At 34.1% G+C, this 20398-nt stretch overlaps 2 protein-coding genes across 7 annotated transcripts; one reads left to right on the top strand and one right to left on the bottom strand.

Moving 5' to 3' along the window:
* Nucleotides 1-2841: 2841 nt before the first annotated feature.
* On the bottom strand, nt 2842-5684 carry LOC139902847 (probable polyamine transporter At3g19553). Its single transcript, XM_071885492.1, has 2 exons — nt 4448-5684; nt 2842-3517 (listed from the first exon to the last, which is right to left on the bottom strand). Exons 1-2 carry the CDS (start codon nt 5437-5439, stop codon nt 3001-3003), a joined length of 1509 nt encoding a protein of 502 aa, XP_071741593.1. The 5' UTR covers nt 5440-5684; the 3' UTR covers nt 2842-3000.
* Nucleotides 5685-8380: 2696 nt separating this feature from the next.
* Nucleotides 8381-13062, top strand: LOC139902848 (uncharacterized). Of its 6 annotated transcripts, none has more exons than XR_011777727.1 (6): nt 8381-8408; nt 8691-8865; nt 10666-10741; nt 10925-10972; nt 11097-12670; nt 12806-13062. XR_011777727.1 is itself a non-coding variant. In XM_071885496.1 (6 exons), coding segments are annotated over exons 1-4 (315 nt in total). In that variant the 5' UTR covers nt 8393-8675; the 3' UTR covers nt 11098-11161; nt 11930-12670; nt 12806-13062. The 6 variants fall into 6 exon arrangements, 5 of the variants coding, with proteins under 5 accessions (XP_071741597.1, XP_071741598.1, XP_071741596.1 ...); XM_071885496.1 differs by having other exon boundaries at nt 8393-8865; nt 11097-11161; nt 11930-12670; XM_071885497.1 differs by having other exon boundaries at nt 8393-8865; nt 11097-11161; nt 12593-12670.
* The last annotated feature ends 7336 nt before the right edge of the window (nt 13063-20398 follow it).

Below are 20398 nucleotides of genomic sequence, written 5' to 3' on the forward strand. Positions count from 1 at the left end.
TCGGAAAAATTTAACTCGCACCGAGCGTGAATATAGGGCCCGTTATTTAGTGTTTTTTTAACGATGTCCGTTTTGCATATAGTTAGTCCCGTTGGGTTCGTGAGATTTTTTCGAGTTGAACGGTGGCCTCGGAAAAATTTAACTCGCACCGAGCGAGAAGATATGACCCGTTATAAATTCGGGTGGAGTAAGGTTTTTTTATTTTAATTAAATTATAAATTTACGTTTTTACCTCTGAAAAAGTGTAGAGTTGAGGGGTTGTTGTGTAATTTGTGCGAAAGTTGGAGGACCATTTGTAGTGTGAACGCAAACTCAAAACGACAACTCGTTAAAACTGAAACGACCAAATTTGAGAGGAGGTTTAGTATATAAAGTATAGTATAGTATAATATAATAAAATATAATATAATATAATATAATAATTGATCACTCATTAATTTGGTACTTTAGTTTATAATTAGTGACATTGAAATCGAGCGTTGTCTTGACCAAGGAAGCGAATTAAGATTGAATTAAGAAAAGTAAGTGAAAGTGAATTGTTGCAATGATCAGTTAGTACAATTAGTGCTGATCGCGACCGTACGACATCATAAGTTCAAGTCATTGAATATGATGATTGACAACTAGTTTAGATCCCTAGACCGCGACCGTACGACTAGACGTAACTAGGAGACTTCACGCGTAGTGAGAATTTATCAGGACCTCAGCTTACAAACTCCCTTTGTCAAGATGAATACAATCTAGATAGACATATCTTTTTCATGTTGTGTAATTGTTCAATTCTTTAAACGTTATTTTTTACTTTAATCTATTGAAGTGTTTTCAAGACATTTCGGTCGTTAAATGGAAATTCCCATTTTTAGTTCTTTGTTACATTTTTACTAATTAGACATTTGGTTAATAGTTTTTGTCATTTGAATTGTCTCTGGGAACGAAACCCTAATTTACCAACTTTATACTATTTACACGATCAAATACACTACCTATAGTTGTGTGGTAGTCTCTCATCCGTAATTTTCTAGACTTAATTTTATAACCTGATTCTAGCACATCAAAGGGTTAAAAAAAGTCAAAATCTTATCTTGCCATGTCACTATATTTTTTAACAAAAAAGTATACAACCTTTCCTTTCTATGACGTCACATACAAGGTTAGAAATGATCCGAGTGTTCATTCAAAAAACATGTTTCTCATAGTTATAAGGTATATGTTTATATTTGTAAATATTTGTACGTAACTCTCAGTGATATAATTAATATGCATACGTAGTACGTAATCATACCGATTACTATAATATTAGAAAAATGATAAACATAACATACCATATATATAAGTTAATTCTATATTCATAATTAACCTTTGTAATGAATAATATTAATATCGAAATTATGTAAGAAAAGTTGATATTAAAAAAATATTTATGTTTTGCAATTAATTCAACAGAGTTTTAAAAGTTAAATATGGCATATACTTAAACATAGTTCTAGTGAGTACGTTTAACATTCTTCATAATATTATTATAAAATATAAATACTTTTTTTAAAAGACAAATAAAATATCATAAATATATATAATTTATAATAAACTATAAAACTAAGAAAACAATTTTGAAAAAATGAAGGTGTTCATCAGTGATGGATCTAGAAACTTTTTTCGACGGGTCAAAACGTAAAAATTCTGAAGAAAAAAAACAATGATAATGGTGTGTATATTCACATACCTTACATGCACGCATCACACGTGATCGGCACGTGCCTAACAATGTATAATCAATAGAATGTCAAGTAAAAACGTAAGTATGCCTCCCATGCTCACAACGTTATAAAACGTTATAAGTAGGACACACTAATGATTCGTTAGCGCCATTAATGACCGTGCTATTTACACTGACATTACCAAGCGCTAAACCTGCAATACCAAAAAAGTTGAATCAAGGACTATAACGTGAAGTTCCAGGCAGAGCATAAAACAACAATAGATACCACATGTGGTTGGCACGATCCCAACAGTTTACGATCACCAGAACGTGTGGCAGTTTGCACGACGACTGTGGCAGACAACTGACAGACTGTGCTGTGACTACTTGCACTTTTTCAGAAAAACAGTACTATTTAGCAAGGGTATGTTACCTTTTGTCCATTACGTGACACTAAGGACCAAAAGGGTCTGGTTATAAATAGATCATCAAACCCTCATTACACGCATCATTTATACACCTACTTAAAGACTCACACATTTATTCTCAAGTTCGTCAGATCTTCATCACACAGTGATTAACCCGCTCAACCGAAATCTTGCCAGCTTCTAAGCTCCTTTAAATGGTTACACGTAACGTTCTATGAACATAAAACCTAAAACCTTCCTTGAGCCATCATTGTCGACCAACCCGACGATGGTGGGTCGACGTTTAACCACCCCTGCGGAAATCATCATCTCACATTGGAATTAATCATAATGCACCAGACCGGAGAGTTAAACTCGAAGAACCCGTAATTCCTTAAATCTCCGTCTTTTGTTGACCAATGTGTAAACCGAACCTTATTAACCCTTTGATTAATATATGCTTAATCAAATGACAAAACATTAAATTTCAACATATGAATACACTAAAATATATTTTGATCATCAAAGCGGCTAATCCCGATTGCTTCAACATAGGTCCGCCAATGGTGAGCATAAAATATTGATGTTATGAATTGTGAATTTGTAACTAAATTTTGGTAATTGACGATTTTTTCCTATATTTTCTGCATTTAATGGATCTTACAAAATTTAAAATTTAATAATTGTAGTTGCGCTTTTATAGTCCTAATCTTGATTTTGGGTAAAAAGATACCCGGATGAAATGAATAAAATCGCAGTTTACAACAAACATGAAACAGTTCTAACATCTACAAATAATTAATTATTCATTGGTACATCTTAATATCTTATGATATGTTTAATATACATTACTGAAAGTATAACACAGTATGTTCAAGAATCTCACATCAATTCTTATCATCCTTCGGCTAATATTTTCGACACTTTTTCAATCTTAGAAGACGACGAGTCTGCTAGCAGGCTGACCTCAGTTTCATCACTTACATAAAGTGCCATGTTTTCAACATCTGCAGCATCACGGTTACTTAAACTTATATCTTCATCAGAAATAAAGTGGGCCCACTTTTTATTCTTCGCGTGAATAATAGCAGGGTACAATGTAAAGCCAAGAACAAGAACTGCACCAGTTACTAAAAAGGTTCTTGCGGATGCCAAACACATGACGAATACAAGTAAAAAAGCAGGAGGTACACATAGCATCGTTGCACCAAATGTTTTGAGAGGAACTTTATATGGTCTGTGAAGATCTGGCTTCTTTAATCTAAGATTTATAAAAGCTGCAAATTCGAAAAGCATTCCAATTGCATAAAGAAAATTAAGAAATTCCAATATTTCTTGAAAACTCATCCATGATAAGAAGATAACACCAGTTGCTGAACATAATATGCTGATTGTGGGCGTCCCGAACTTTGACCTGTAAGGTTTTGCAATTGAAGATAATAAACAGAACACATGAACACAAATTTTAAAGTTTCAGGGACCTCAAATTTAACATCTTTTTCGTACAAAATGACTTGGGAACCTAATATATGATGTGTTTTTAGCCATGACTGGTCGCGAGCACTTCAAGTAGGATTATCATTCAGGATCAAGGTTGCAAAAATTGTTATTCGGGTAGTACTTGGGTGAGAGTTTCTAGGGAGTACCCAGACAACTCGGGGAGTACTCGGATGTTGACCAAGTTTGACTTTGACCGATTCTCCGAGTAATCCCGAGTTTTGGCCGGGTTTTGACCGATATTCCAAATAATCCCGAGTTAGTTTGACCGAGTCTGATCATATTTGACCAAATTTGACCGAGTTTGACCAAGTTCACGAGTACTCCCCGAGTTGCACTTACCGAGTACGGAGTACTTACCGAGTAATTCCGAGTAGGATTACACAATTTTCGTGCTACAAACAGGAAAATCTTGAAGTATGTTTAAGTAAATATTCTATAAGATTCAACATTAAACTGTTGAAGTATGTTTAAGTAAACCAATCACAAGACAACCTAGTGGTTGGAGCCCTTAGTTTTTTACAAGAGGTCTAGTTCGAATCCTGTCTAAGACGAATATGTTGTGGTGGCTAGGGAAGGGTTGGAAACAGCCATGGAGTAATCTTGCTAGGCTGCAGACATCAGAGTATGAGGTCAGATTACTTGCCCCCCTGGGTAGCCCGAACACAGAAAAACCATCTACCTTATTCAACATTAAACTCTAAAGTTTAGATAATTGATCTTTTTATTCTATAAGATTTGAGATGAGCAATAAAGATTCAAACTTTGAACAATAGAATAATGTTTCTACTTAAACTATTGATATCAGAAAATTAATTATATAAATAATGCCAAAACAGAAGGATACCTTGAAGCGAATACAGAAGGAAGCATTCCAATTTCACTCATACCAAGAAGTTGAAAAGCATCACTACTCATTTCAGCTTCAAACAACCCTAAATTCGACATTGCTGAAGCAGCTTGAATCCACCATTTAAGCCAAGATCCTCCAATTAACATCCCAACTTCAGCAAAATATCCATCACTCCATTCACTCGAATCCGAATCCAACGACCCTGTTCCCGCCAAAAGTGGAATCAAATATGAACAAACCACAAGTATAACCGCACCGTAAAGAGCTTTCGGAAACGTCCTACTAGGATCTTGAACCTCACCAGCAAGTGTACTAGCCTTATCCCAATAGTTTAAGTTCCAAAACATACTATTAAAGTAACCCCTCCATTGCACTTTTTTATAATCTATAGATACCCATCTTTTAGGCCTAATTTTGGGGATCGAAAGTATACCCATTACAACAAATGGGAATAAAGAGAAACCAGCAAGTAAAACAGCAGATGTACCAACAATATGAAGACCTCTATAGTTTAGATAAGTTAACAAAATAGTAATTCCTAAAATAACTGGAATTCTAGCATATAATTCATCAAATATTGGAATTGAATGTTTTAAATAATCAATAAATAAAACAGGGTAAAGTGCATTATCCATAACACCACTAAACCATTTCCAAAACCCTTCTTGAAATCCCCAAAATGGGCCAAAAGCTGATGAAATCCAAATAACATAACCACCATTTTCAGGGAAACTTGTGGCTAATTCAGCTGTAACTAGTGCTTCTGGAATGCTCCAAAATATAGGAAAGATTAAAAATCCTAATAAAGAGAGTAAAGCACCACCTCCTGCTTTGACTGAATCTTCAACACCAAATGGACCACCAGAAACTTCATAAAATATTAAGGCAATTAAAGGTAATAAAGTTAGTTTAGGATTTGATTTCTTATCTGAACTGTTGCCATCATTGATCAAGATTGTAGGGTTTTGATTTACCACCAACCCCATCCAAAAAAGGATGGACCTTGATGGCTAATAAAGATTGATTTTTTTGATACTAAGCTGAAACCATGATCTTGATTTGAGGGTTTGATTCATTAATGGGATTAACATGAAAGATCTGGGTTTTGATTTAGATTGTGTAACAATCAAATCAAATGTATGACATGTGTATATTTTGCTTTTCTCTGATAGTAAAGGGAGAAGATGGTGAGTTTGACTTTGAACAGCAAGTTGAGATTCTTTAAAAAGACATAATCTCCTATTCCATATGTTTACAGCCACGTATTGATATTATTATTTGACATAACAAATTTAAGTTATCACTTTCTAAATTGTACATAAACAAGTTAAAGTAGCGCACGCTTCACAGCGGAACTCAACTCCAATGCAGGTTCTAATGAAAAACTCAGTGTTTGAAAAAAAGAAAAATCAACGTGTATGAAAAGTGTACCTAACTATTTAGCGTTTTTTTTTTGAAAGGCAAGCTTGCATCAGTCCGGACCGAAGCCTAGTCATCATTTGCACACACACGCGCGCTTTCGGGCAGGAAACCCGAACCACACTCCGAGGATCCGACCCTTAAACCATCCCGAGGGGCAGGCGGGCCGGATCTTAGTCCCGGAGCTGGTCGGTAAAACCTTCCCTTTGGGCCACCTTCAAGGAATAATGTTTCAATTCCTAGAGCGGGTGACGAGGTTCGAACCCGAGACCTCTTGCCCTGCGAGTACACAAGTGTAACCGCGGTACCATTGAATCAATGCTTCGTTGGTATTTAGCGTTTTTTAAAAGGCATCGTTTTGCGAGTAGTTAGTTGCGTTGTGTTCGTAAAATTATTTAGAGTTTAATGGTATTGTTGGAAAAATTTAACTCGTAGCGAGCGAGAAGATATGGCCCGTTGAAAATTAGGGTGAAGTTTATTTAAGTTTTTTTATGAGAAATTTGGTTTGACGTTTTGCCTCCTGATTGGGGGGCTGATTTGTATTTTGACCAAAGTTGGGGGCCGATTTGTATTTTGACCAAAGTAGGGAGATCATTTTGGAAAATCGAATTTTAGTATTAAAATAATGCTATGAATAATAAAAACATAATTTCTATTGAATATATTTATAATATAATGCAATACATTATTGGGATTATCACCTTTTTATTCATTATCAAGACTTTTTTTTTTGCTCGGAACCCTTAAAAAACTTAACAATTTATCCGCGCAAGACGAAAGAGATCTTTCGCCTTTGCGTCTGACCTGTATCATAATTAGGTTAAAATTCATTTACAACTTACAAATTTGCGTAGTCACTTGCGGCTCAGTCTTTGACGATTTTTTGCGCATGTTTGCTTGCGGTCAACACTCGATCTCAAACACACACTCCATCATCCACACAATCCTACTCCTGCTACTTTGATCAGTATCACCACGACCATCGATGCAAATCTATCATCTACACCACCTCACCTTCGATCTCGAAATTAAATAAGGATCCTTTGTTGTTCATCAAATCAAGGCATCAAAGTTCACGTAAATCAAGTCGTTCAAGAATAGTTAGTTGTATTCATCAATCTTTGTTCCTTTAGTAGGGTTTTTTTGTGATTGAATAAAATGTTTAGTTTGCACACCAACCGTTCGATCAAATGCCTCAACGAATTGTGTTGGTGTTTAGCTTCAGTTAAGTGTCGGTAAGTCTGCTAGTCTTCTTGGTCTTCTGAAGTAGTGTTTTAGATTGATCTTTGAAATTAGGGTTTTTGAAAACCCTAATCATGACTTTGACTTGTTCTTTAGTTTAAGCTTGTGAATTCTATACTCCAAGGTGTTGTTTGTTTTTTAAGATGTTTTTGTCTGAAGATCTGCGGACCACATCTATAGAGAAGATGTGGTCTGAATGTCTGTAAGCCGAATATTGTAGACCGTTTGTTTTTTATGTCTGCTAAATATAGTTTAATATCTCGAATTATTATAATTTTCAGTTTTTATTTAAGTAAATAAAATTTGTTGAACTAAAAGGTAATAATAAAAGTTTTTAACAAGAATCACATTACTATAATTAAATTAAAATATTAAAATATCATAACTCTTTTAATTTTTATCTATAAAATTTTGAAAAGTACTACCTCCGTCTCATTCCAATAGTCCATAGACAAAACATACGCAGTTTTAGAAAATTCCACTATCTTTATTTCTCCACCAATGAAATATATTCTCTTCTCCAGATCTACCAATGAAATATCTTCTTTCCTTTTTATTTATGGAAGTAGACTATTAGAATGAGACAGCCCAAAATGGAATACTGGCCTATTGAAATGAGAGGGAGGTAGTATTACAATAAAATGTAATTAAACTATTAAAAAATTCAACTTCCAATAAAAGGTTGCAGATACATATTCATATTCATATTATCTTCTCAATTGCAAAATTCATTAGCGACAATCGCTAGACAGGAAAAGGAAGATAATCGCTATTCACAAAAAATCACAAACTCAAACAACATTCATTATCATTTTGATTGATTAGTCAAAATGGATCTGAAACCAATACCAACTACACCCACATACCACATACAAAGATGTAAACCCAAATAAGAAATTGTGCAAAACATCTAATCAGATTATAAATAGAGATGGTGCAAAAATTATACCCACATATAGAGATGTTATCTCAAACAAGAAATCAAGGCCAATAACAAATTGAAATTTTGGACAGCAACCGTGAGTGTTGCAGTCGGAGGTACGGCCGCCGCTGGTGGTGGTTCCGCCGGAGGGTGCCGTCGGAGGTAGCCGCCGCTAGAGGTGGATGAGGATAGGTTGTTGGTGAAGGAATGGAAGAGAAGGGTAGGTGGTTATGTGAGTGTTTGAAGAGAAGATGATTTGTCTTCAAGTTTTGGAAGCTACAGTCTAGAGCTGTGAAATTAAAGATTATTTTATCTTATATCTTCAGAAAAACAAACGGCGTCTACCCGTCCGCAGACATAAGACATTATAAGGTTTGAAGGGAAAAACAAACACCACCTAAGAATATCTATTTTAAAGCTAAGTATGTAGAGTATACCTCTCGGATAGAAAAACACTACAACCCTTGTTAAAAACCCTGTTTTGGATATTTTTTTGGCAGTTCAGCCTTTTGACCCCTTAATATTACAATTTGTATGATATGATTTCGCATGTTTAAAGCTATTTTTGTTGTTATTAAAGTTAAAATATGGCTTATATCACTAGTAAAAACATGACCATTTTGAGTGATATCACTGTCGATGAGTCAAATTAAGGTTGAGAAGAAATTGGTCATCACTGAACTATCTGAGATCAGTGTGAATGAAAAGAGGGCAGATGCTTTAAATGATAGCTCTAGCTCGGAGTCGGAGTCGGAATTGGAATTAGAATCCGAGTTCAAGTGTCCAAGGACCAACTCTGCATTCATGGCAGAGACCTCCAACGACCAAGGTATTTTTTGAACCCTCTTTTATTTACGATAACTGTATGAAACTGGAACATGATATTTCTAGTTCTCGTGATACCTCGTGACACTTCCTTAGTTTGTGATAACTATACCAAGTTAGGACATGAAATTATCAACCTTAAAAAGGAAAACCTTGAGATTAGGAACCTGTACCAGGGCAATCTTATCATTAAGAACAAGGAGAGAGAATATAGGGAGATTATCCAGACCCTAGAGAACCAAGTGACTGACTTGAAGGCATCAGTAATAGATAATCAGAAAGCTACTGTGATGCACTTGAATAATATTGATACCTTGAAAAGAGATAAAGAGTCTTTTAAGATTAGTTATGAATCGGAGAAGGCTAGGTTAGAGAAATGGCGGCGATCAGACTTTACGCCTGTCAAAAATGACAAACACAAAGGCATAGGTTACGGCCAGTGTCCTCCTCCGTATAAGCATGACTATATCAACAAGCTATCCAATGCAACGAATGAAATGTTGGTAGCCCATGTAGATGGTGTGCCTAGATCTGAGATTATAGTTGAACCAGAGGATAAAATGGAAGAGTGTAAGTAAGGCTGAGAACGCTCAGTTTATCGAGGGAATTGTAGAGGACAATCATACAGATTTTGATGAGGACAGTGATGTTAAATGATCCGGTTTAAGACAAGTTCCTAAGATGGTTAAGACTGGCACTAAACTAAATATTATCTTGAATAATCAGAAATCAGTGCTTAGGAAGAATATCAATGATAATCCTCTGTTCAAAAAGAATGAGAGAGTTGGTTGTCCTAAGCGTACACAATATAAACCACCTAGGTTCCTGAAAGGACCCAGCCTTGAGATTGAATACTGTAGTCGTCCTGCCACTAGGTCACTTGTTAAGAATGTGCCCAGTATGTTCCTCCCAGACGAAGACAACGTGAGACTCCACCAAATAGATCACTCACTCCACCCAGGAATGCTGAGAATGAGTTGTGTTTCTCTCATAAGACGTAATCCTAATTTTGGACCAGTCTATCATGGAAGATTTGATGACCCTAGACCTTGTTACAATTGTGGTAATGTGGGTCATCGTGTTTATCAATGTAGACAGTCCTTGCGAACACCACTCAAAAAAATTGATCTTAATCCATGAACCACTCACAACATTCCAAATAGATCAGCTTCTCCTACAAAGAGTCAAATGCAACACAATATTCGTAATCCTAATTTCTGCCTTCTACTAAAAAAATGTTAGCAGGGTGTTGGTCGTAATCCATTTATTTTCCCAACAACCCCTAAATATAAAGGTCTCACTTTCTGTATCTACTATTACACCTTCATCAACTACTTCATCGATACTGATCCATCAAAAAAGGCAACTGTTTTTTTCCGTTTTACTGTTAACAATCGAATTTATACTGTGTATTTAACTTGACTTAAGGTATATTTGTGAGAATTTATCATGCACACCAACTGTTTGTGTAACTCCTGAAATACAAATATGCTACTCCGTATGATAGAGTCATAGTGATACTGTATTTGCATAATTGTTATTGTTTTTTTGGTACAATGTTGTAGTTTATGATGGGCATTTTGATAAATAATATAATATATACTACTCCGTATCATATATCGATGCAGTTATTGATCAAATTATGTTTTTTTTTTTTCTAGTTGGTGAGATGTGGAGGGACTAAAAGGATGTTATTTGTGATATATTTTGGGGTAACTTATAAAGGAAATCAAGTATTTGTGTGTGTATTTTTAAGTGTACACATTCTGAGAGATAATGATTTTTTTATATTTCTTTTCTGTAGCAAATATCGTCTGGTCCAGTGACCAAAGAAGAGCTTGGAAGGGCCACCTGGACATTCATTCACACTTGGCTCTCAGGTTTCCTCTTATTAGTTGTGCTATTTCATATATACTGTCTCTCTGTGTGTGTGCGCGCGCGTGTGTTTGTAACATATAAATATTGTGCACATGTTTGTCTATGTATATTAAATTGTTAAAGGAATAAAAGTGTAATCAAGACATTAACTTAGACATTAACTTAGGCTTATAAATCGGTTTCAGTATCCAGAAAAGCCAACCAGGCAGCAAAAGAAGGATGTTAAAGAACTGGTATTTACCCCTTTGAATAATTTTGTTTCCCATCTTTTGGTAGCACGATGTTACAAAGCATGAATTTACACTTTTACAAAGAAACAAAACATGTGTCGTATAATGGGTTGTATTTTCCCTGCAGATGGCAATATTATCTCGCATATACCCCTGCAAGGAATGTGCTGACCACTTCAAAGAAGTCCTAAGGTAGTCTTTTGCTGTTTTATTACTAGTTTATTAGAGGTTGCAAAATTGTTAGGTAGAGAAGTTTAGGTAACGGGTCAAAAAAGTTACTCTAAGTACATGTCAAAGTGGGTCCGGTTGGATTGGACCTAACAGAGCACTTTTCTGTTTTTTGATATCATTTAAATATTTAATGTGTTAATCTAATAAAAGGAATTACTATATTATATTTTGTACAACAGTAATCTAATTTTTAAAATAAATTTTGTTAGGAATTCTTATGAGATCTTAATTCACTTTGGTGACTTTTAACAAGTTTGACCCATCAAACAGGTTTCCTTTTAGCTAATATATAAAATGTACTCAGTTGACCTGTTTGAGATATAGTGTAACACAAATTGACCCGTTAACCCATAAAGGGTCTGAAGTGCCATCTATGTATCGTACATGGAACTCACGTGTACTATTTCATCCTTAAATGTGTTGGAAGGTATAAAAATCAACATTATCATCGATAGTCTACTCTGAAATTATGATTGCAATATTCCAACTATGAAACATACGTGTGCTAATTACTGTTAGAAATCTTGTTTTGACAAGTGGGTTGATAGGTTATCTAACATAATAACATATTCAACGTGCAACTCTTGTTTTAAAGATTTTAATGTGCTCATGAGATCAGAATTAGTAGTTACTTTTATTATTTGATAGCTTGAAAGATGCATATGCATTCCTTGTTGGTGATTTTAGTGAGATCAGACAATACACATTTTGGTGAATTGGATTTACTAGGTTGAAAGTGGAAGTGTTCTTTGATACCCTACACGAATCCGGGAAGTGTGGAGTACACGTTCGTAAAGGGTTAGGAAGATCGCTTAATACATAGTTGAATTTAATGAGCTAAATGGTACAAAGTTTGGCAGGATCAGGACAAGGTATAAGGCGCGTCGCGGCCTACAATGTGTTTTAACCCAAAAGGCATGTTGGTCCAAAACGTTGTATATTAATTCCTGGTCATTTTGGAACGGTTTTAACATCATAATACACTTGTTTAGACACCATTTAAGTGGTGTTGGTTCCAAAGTGTTGTACCATTTCATTATGATCATGTATGAAAGATTGCAACTTATCATTGCACATTTTGGTCAATTATAAATACAAGACTTTTCATTTGAAGAAGGGTTCTAGAATTTTGTCAAATTCATTCACTTTCAACATTCAAACTTCCAGATTTTACAATCTACAATTGCAAGGAACACATATTCTTTTGGTCTTCATACTAGTCTTATCCTAATAGTGATTTCGTGTAACCCGTGGTCAAGTGGGTCGAAATACTCTATTAAGAAAGTGTTCACACAATTCTACTATCAATTCGGTGACATATTCTTTACCCACTAATCCATGATTTCCTGCATTCCTTGTAATTAACAGCATCATGTTTTACGTTTGTGGTAGCTCAAATCCGGTACAGGCTGGTTCTCAAGCTGAGTTTTCGCAATGGCTTTGTTGAGTGCACAATGTTGTTAACCGGAGGTAACTATGTGTTGAAATTTTATTTATTTATTTATTTATTTAATTTTTTTTTTTTTTTTTTTTTTTTTTTTTTTTTTTTTTTTTTGTTATAACACTTTGGTGATCATATATTGATTTGTATGGTTCGTGTTTCAGCCTTGGTAAGCCAACATTTCCATGTGAACGAGTTGAAGCGAGGTGGGGACAGCTGGACTGTGAGCACCTTTTATGTGATTTACAAGGATCTATGACCTTTTTTGGTGGTCCAACTCATTAGTTTTTGATACCCATCTGTACCAGAAACGTATATTGATTTGATACATTATATATGTTAGAAATTAAGGCTAGGGTTGTAGAATATAATCACCGGATTGATCTTTGAATCCTGTGAACACTTTTCTAATCAAGTATTTCGATCCTATGTGCCTTGGGTTACACGAAATCTCGATCGGGATAAGACAAGTAATGATTTGTCGCCCAGGCTAAAATATAACAAATCTGGGCTATTAAGGATTGTATAATCCGATTGTAGAGAGTAGAAAGTGTGTAAAATGTTTAAAGTGTCTAGAAATAAAGCTTTCTATTTTTAATGGGAGAAAAGGTGCAACCGAAGTGTTGTAACCTTTGAAAATGGTCATAAAGAATTGACACACCACTTGGTAATCAACACCCTTGTAATGGTGCTAAAATAGGCTTAATATCATAACAAAATCGTGTCTTAACTTTCGGGAAACCTATGCAACTTTTGGTGAACTGTTGCAACGTTTTAGTCAAAAGTTACCACGTTTTTAGTGCAGCCCGGCCTCGCACATTGTGCCACTACACTTCTGTTTTTGCAGCCACCATGTGGCACATTTTGCCACTTCAAGATTTGCCAAATTTAAGCCTTTTTAAGGTTACCAAGCTCACTTTCGACTTTAACAACCTATATAACTCTTTACGAACGTATACTCCACACTTCATCAAATTCGTTTTAGAGTATCAATAGATTACTAACACTTTCTACCTAGCAATCCAATTCCACTAAAATTTTATGTTGGATCACACTAAAATCATTAACAATATATACGTGGGTTTCCATTCACATACTATATAATTCCATTATTCAAGCATTAACCCTAAAAATTGTAAATTTTTAACTAAATATAGGATTAATATCATATTTCTCCCTATTTAACATTAAAATAACATATCTCTTCAATTAAACAATATAATACCATATATATCCCTATTATGTCATTAATCTATCACATTTACCTATTCTTTTCATTTAATAAATAAAGGCCTAAAAATCTGAAATTGTAAGTTCTTGACCATTTTACCCGCACAAGTTAAAAGCGGAAGGGGTCGTCTTAGGTTGCGTTTGTTTACCTCTTACTTGAATGGTTCAGCGCTGAATGTTGAACCATTTAATATTTAACGCGTTTGTTTCTAACCTCTGAATGACAATGACAGATGGTTATGTTTAGTGTTAAACCATTCAGAGCTAGAACTATCTCTCAACCAGTAGCGGATCTAGGGATCTTAGCCACGGGTATCATTAGTTAAAAACACAAAAAAATGTACATCATTCAATGGTTCACCAAGAAAAAATTTACACTATTCAGTGGTGTTACTAATTAAAAACCAAATTTTTTTTCTTCACTGGATTGAATATTTCAGTAGTAGCCCGTGCTACCATTGCTATTAAAGTACTCCCGCCCCTGCTCTCAACCATAAAGCACCAAAATTGTAGTGACCCGAACTTTTTCATGTTTATATATATTAATTGAGATTGATATTTACATGATTAAATGTTTCCAACATGTTAAGCAATCAAACTTGTTAAGACTTGATTAATTGAAATATGTTTCATATAGACAATTGACCACCCAAGTTGACCGGCGATTCACGAACGTTAAAACTTGTAAAAATGACATGACGATATATATATGGATATACATATGGTTAACATGAGATTATGATAAGTAAGTATCTCCATAAGTATTTAAACAATGAGTTATATACATATAAACAAGACTACTAACTTAAGGATTTCGAAACGAGACATATATGTAACGATTATCGTTGTAACGACATTTAAATGTATATATATCATATTAAGATATATTAATATATCATAATATCATGATAATATAATAATTTAACATCTCATTAGATATAATAAACAATGGGTTAACAACATTAATTGAGATCGTTAACTTAAAGGTTTCAAAACAACACTTACATGTAACGACTAACGATGACTTAACGACTCAGTTAAAATGTATATACATGTAGTGTATTTAGATGTATTAAAATACTTTTGGAAGACTTCAAGACATATATCAAAACACTCATACTTAACGAAAATGGTTACAGTTACTTTCCCATTCTTTTCTTTCATCAAGAATTCTAGTCGTATTCTTACCCGTATTATACACAGCTTCAAAACGTACTTACTATGGGTATATACCAATAGGAACTAGCATGGGATTCCACTCTTGATTATGTCATGTATGACTAATCAATTTTAACTTCTACCATGAGCTAGTCAACTAACTAGAACTCCTTTTAACCCCACTCACCACTCACCAATTACCACTCATCATTCACTCCATTTCACTTCCAATTCTCTTTCTAATTCTCTCTCAACACACACACACTATTATGAACGTATTTTTCCAGTAGTTAATCATCATCTTCATCAAAAATCACTTCAAGAATCAAGCTATAATCATCATAGGAAGAACACTTCAAGAACACTTCAAAAATCCCTTCAAGTTTACTAATTTACTTCCAAGCTTTCTAATCCATTCCAAGTAATCATCTAAGATCAAGAAACCTTTGTTATATACAGTAGGTTATCTTTCTTATTCAAGGTAATATTCATATTCAAACTTTGATTCAATTTCTATAACTATAAACTATCTTAATTCGAGTAAAAACCCTACTTGAACTTGTTTTGTGTCATGATCCTACTTCAAGAACTTTCAAGCCATCCAAGATCCTTTGAAGCTAGATCATTTCTTGTCACTTCCAGTAGGTTTACCTACTAAACTTGAGGTAGTAATGATGTTCATAACATCATTCGATTCATATATATAAAACTATCTTATTCGAAGGTTTAAACTCGTAATCACTAGAACATAGTTTAGTTAATTCTAAACTTGTTCGCAAACAAAAGTTAATCCTTCTAACTTGACTTTTAAAATTAACTAAAAACATGTTCTATATCTATATGATATGCTAACTTAATGATTTAAAACCTGGAAACACGAAAAACACCGTAAAACCGGATTTACGCCGTCGTAGTAACACCGCGGGCTGTTTTGGGTTAGTTAATTAAAAACTGTGATAAACTTTGATTTAAAAGTTGTTATTCTGAGAAAATGATTTTTATTATGAACATGAAACTATATCCAAAAATTATGGTTAAACTCAAAGTGGAAGTATGTTTTCTAAAATGGTCATCTAGACGTCGTTCTTTCGACTGAAATGACTACCTTTACAAAAACGACTTGTAACTTATTTTTCCGACTATAAACCTATACTTTTTCTGTTTAGATTCATAAAATATAGTTCAATATGAAACCATAGCAATTTGATTCACTCAAAACGGATTTAAAATGAAGAAGTTATGGGTAAAACAAGATTGGATAATTTTTCTCATTTTAGCTACGTGAAAATTGGTAACAAATCTATTCCAACCATAAATTAATCAACTTGTATTGTATATTATGTAATCTTGAGATACCATAGACACGTATACAATGTTTCGACCTATCATGTCGACACATCTATATATATTTCGGAACAACCATAGACACTCTATATGTGAATGTTGGAGTTAGCTATACAGGGTTGAGGTTGATTCCAAAATATATATAGTTTGAGTTGTGATCAATACTGAGATACGTATACACTGGGTCGTGGATTGATTCAAGATAATATTTATCGATTTATTTCTGTACATCTAACTGTGGACAACTAGTTGTAGGTTACTAACGAGGACAGCTGACTTAATAAACTTAAAACATCAAAATATATTAAAAGTGTTGTAAATATATTTTGAACATACTTTAATATATATGTATATATTGTTATAGGTTCGTGAATCAACAGTGGCCAAGTCTTACTTCCCGACGAAGTAAAAATCTGTGAAAGTGAGTTATAGTCCCACTTTTAAAATCTAATATTTTTGGGATGAGAATACATGCAGGTTTTATAAATGATTTACAAAATAGACACAAGTACGTGAAACTACATTCTATGGTTGAATTATCGAAATCGAATATGCCCCTTTTTATTAAGTCTGGTAATCTAAGAATTAGGGAACAGACACCCTAATTGACGCGAATCCTAAAGATAGATCTATTGGGCCTAACAAACCCCATCCAAAGTACCGGATGCTTTAGTACTTCGAAATTTATATCATATCCGAAGGGTGTCCCGGAATGATGGGGATATTCTTATATATGCATCTTGTTAATGTCGGTTACCAGGTGTTCACCATATGAATGATTTTTATCTCTATGTATGGGATGCGTATTGAAATATGAAATCTTGTGGTCTATTGTTACGATTTGATATATATAGGTTAAACCTATAACTCACCAACATTTTTGTTGACGTTTAAAGCATGTTTATTCTCAGGTGAATATTAAGAGCTTCCGCTGTTGCATACTAAAATAAGGACAAGATTTGGAGTCCATGTTTGTATGATATTGTGTAAAAACTGCATTCAAGAAACTGATTTCGATGTAACATATTTGTATTGTAAACCATTATGTAATGGTCGTGTGTAAACAGGATATTTTAGATTATCATTATTTGATAATCTACGTAAAGCTTTTTAAACCTTTATTTATGAAATAAAGGTTATGGTTTGTTTTAAAAATGAATGCAGTCTTTGAAAAACGTCTCATATAGAGGTCAAAACCTCGCAACGAAATCAATTAATATGGAACGTTTTTAATCAATAAGAACGGGACATTTCAAAAATTTTATGTAACATGCTCTTTAAATTATACTAAAAATACTTATTAAACTACTTTATTATAGTTTCTATTCAAGTCAAAGGTTAATAATTTAATTTTACATCATTCACATTATTCGTTCAAAATGATTATCAAACATGTTATTTCATTCAGAACCAACTTCATTCATAACATTTGAATCATTCAGATTATGAACCATTTCAGTGCTAAACCATTCAGTTTCATCAAACGCACCCTTAGTTTAATAATAATGTTAAAATTCAAAATTAAGGACGTGAATGGGAACTTGCGGGCATAGTCCAACGGTTCCCCACATGTATTTTGTCTCATGGGATAAGGAGAGGTCATGGGTTAGATTCTTAGGGATGACATGATTTTCTTTAAAACAATTGAACACCAATAATGGTGGTATATATTTACCCTATAGGAAGGTTTTACCAGATTCGTTCACGGACCTCTACCCAAGAACACTGTCCGAATGGAGGTGTTCCCGGGTACCATCGATCGGATTCAGGTTTCCGCCCGAACGTGTGTGATACGTGCAAATGATGAGGGTCGTTGAAATAAATGATCTACTGATGTCAAAAAATCGCCGTTAAAAAAAAGGACGTGAATGGATGGTAAAATTATTACTTTCACTTCCTTCTAAAATGACCCATTGTTCGTGAATCATTCTGCTGTGTATACAGGGTTACAGTGTACTCCTTTGATTAAGCCAAGCAGAATAATAAAAGAGATATTATTAAAGTGGAACCAATGAATATTCGATCCAAACATGGTGATGCACAAATATAAAAACAATACAAATAATGCAGTGTGTTGTGGTCAACAAAGTTGGTCAGATTGGAATTCATGTTGATGTTAGCATTTAGTATGTGAAAGAATGTTGTCGAAATTATAGATATTTGGACATATGATATTAACCTAAACCATAAATAGTTTGACTGTTATATTTGAAATATTGACCAACCCTTGTTATATGAATAATTCTAGATGTATAGATGGTCACAAGGAACCATAAGGTCTAACCGAACTTGTAAACATTAAAATTATATTTTTTGACTGCATGCATAAGTTGTGATCCATAAAGGTGTACACAACGTTAATATAAAAGGAATTGGAAGAATTCCCATCATAAGTTGTGTTTAAGTTGGAGGGGAACTTACACTCAAATTTTATAAAATTCCATTTTCATTTAATACATTTGAATTATCTGGGAGATAAGAGATGTTTTGTTCAAGTTGGAAGAAATATGAATCTACGATGATGTTTGACATGAATCGAGAGTAATCTTAATTCTTGGAAGTGGGAACCGACAGAAAATGGAAAAAATTTGTCACAGTATGGCTTTATTTAGTTTCCCACAATACTATTATAGTGTACTCGGTTGTTATTGAGCATGAAATAATTAAATAGCGGCCAGTGGCGGAACTTGAACCCGGACACAGGTGGGGCGAATGTAAAAATTTAATAAAAGTTTCAATGCCAGGAGGGTAAACACTAAAAAAAACCTTATTTTTTAGTAAAAAAAAAATTTTAGTGTAAATTTTTTTTTTTTCAAATCCGGAGGGGGCGGGCACCCCTCCGGATATAACTAAGTTCCGCCCCTGATAGCGGCGGAAGCAAGAATTTTTTTTTACCGGAGGTGGAATTTTTTTTTAAAAAGCGTAACAATTTTATTTGAGCAAAATATAGAATTTTTTGGACAAAATATGAAGGTATTTTGGGCAAAATACGTAGGTTTTTGGGCAAGATAAGAGGCTTTTGGGCAAAATAAGAGGCTTTTGGTCAAAATACGGAGGTTATGGGGATAAAATATGGAAACTTTTGGGTAAAAAAAAACTTCACTGGGGCATTATCAAAAAATCCAAAATTTTTGCACTGAAAATTACAACTCCACTGGCCCCACCCTGCCCCCACATAGTTCCGCCCATGTATCTAATAGTATAAGTCTAGTATTAATTATTTGTTAGCGTTTGTTTGTTTTAATTAAATGAGTCAAATAACAGTTGTATTTAGTCTAAGCAGTGACCGATTGACATGGTCAAAAAGAAATAGTTCAAAGATTATTTGGGTGAGTGCGACTTAGCAGTGAGTCAAAAGTAGTGGAGTAATTGACGGAGTCATGGGTGGTGGGTTGTAGCTATAACATAAGTGTTGGTTACTTTGTACGATGGCTATTTAATAGCCTTGTTCAATTGAACAAAACTGCATACAAAGTTAGTAAAAATGTGGTCTTTAATTTTCTTTTCCTCTGTATGTAGTAAGTTCTATTTTTCCATTTGTTCGTGGGTCTTTGGTTCCAACAATTGGTATCGGAGCAGGTAGTAAGTTCTGGTTTGTAGAAAGAAAGAAGCAGATTAATAGCAGTTTAGCAGATCTCTTTTCCTGAAGCAAGTAAATAGCAGGAAAATCGAATGAAAATCGCAGCATGAAGTTATAAATAGCAAATAATCTCTTTGCAAATCCACTTTTACAAAGTGATTACGATGTACGTGAGCAATTACACACAAAGAATGTGGTTGTGCCCGGTCGGACGGTAAACATGTCGTATCTTCTAGATCGCTTAAGAACAGCAAAACCACATTGTACCTTGAAGCAACTAGGAAACTCATTGTCAGCAACGTCATCCAAATCCAATATTGTTGAGTTGCAGTAGTATTTGTTGTAAGATTGATTGCATGATAAATTTATTTCAGTCCAGCTTCACCAAACATATCAACGTATGTTGCTTGATACATTCTTATTTCTTCTAGCAACTCATTTCTAA

Source organism: Rutidosis leptorrhynchoides, chromosome 3, assembly GCF_046630445.1.
Source record: "Rutidosis leptorrhynchoides isolate AG116_Rl617_1_P2 chromosome 3, CSIRO_AGI_Rlap_v1, whole genome shotgun sequence".
NCBI lineage: Eukaryota > Viridiplantae > Streptophyta > Magnoliopsida > Asterales > Asteraceae > Rutidosis > Rutidosis leptorrhynchoides.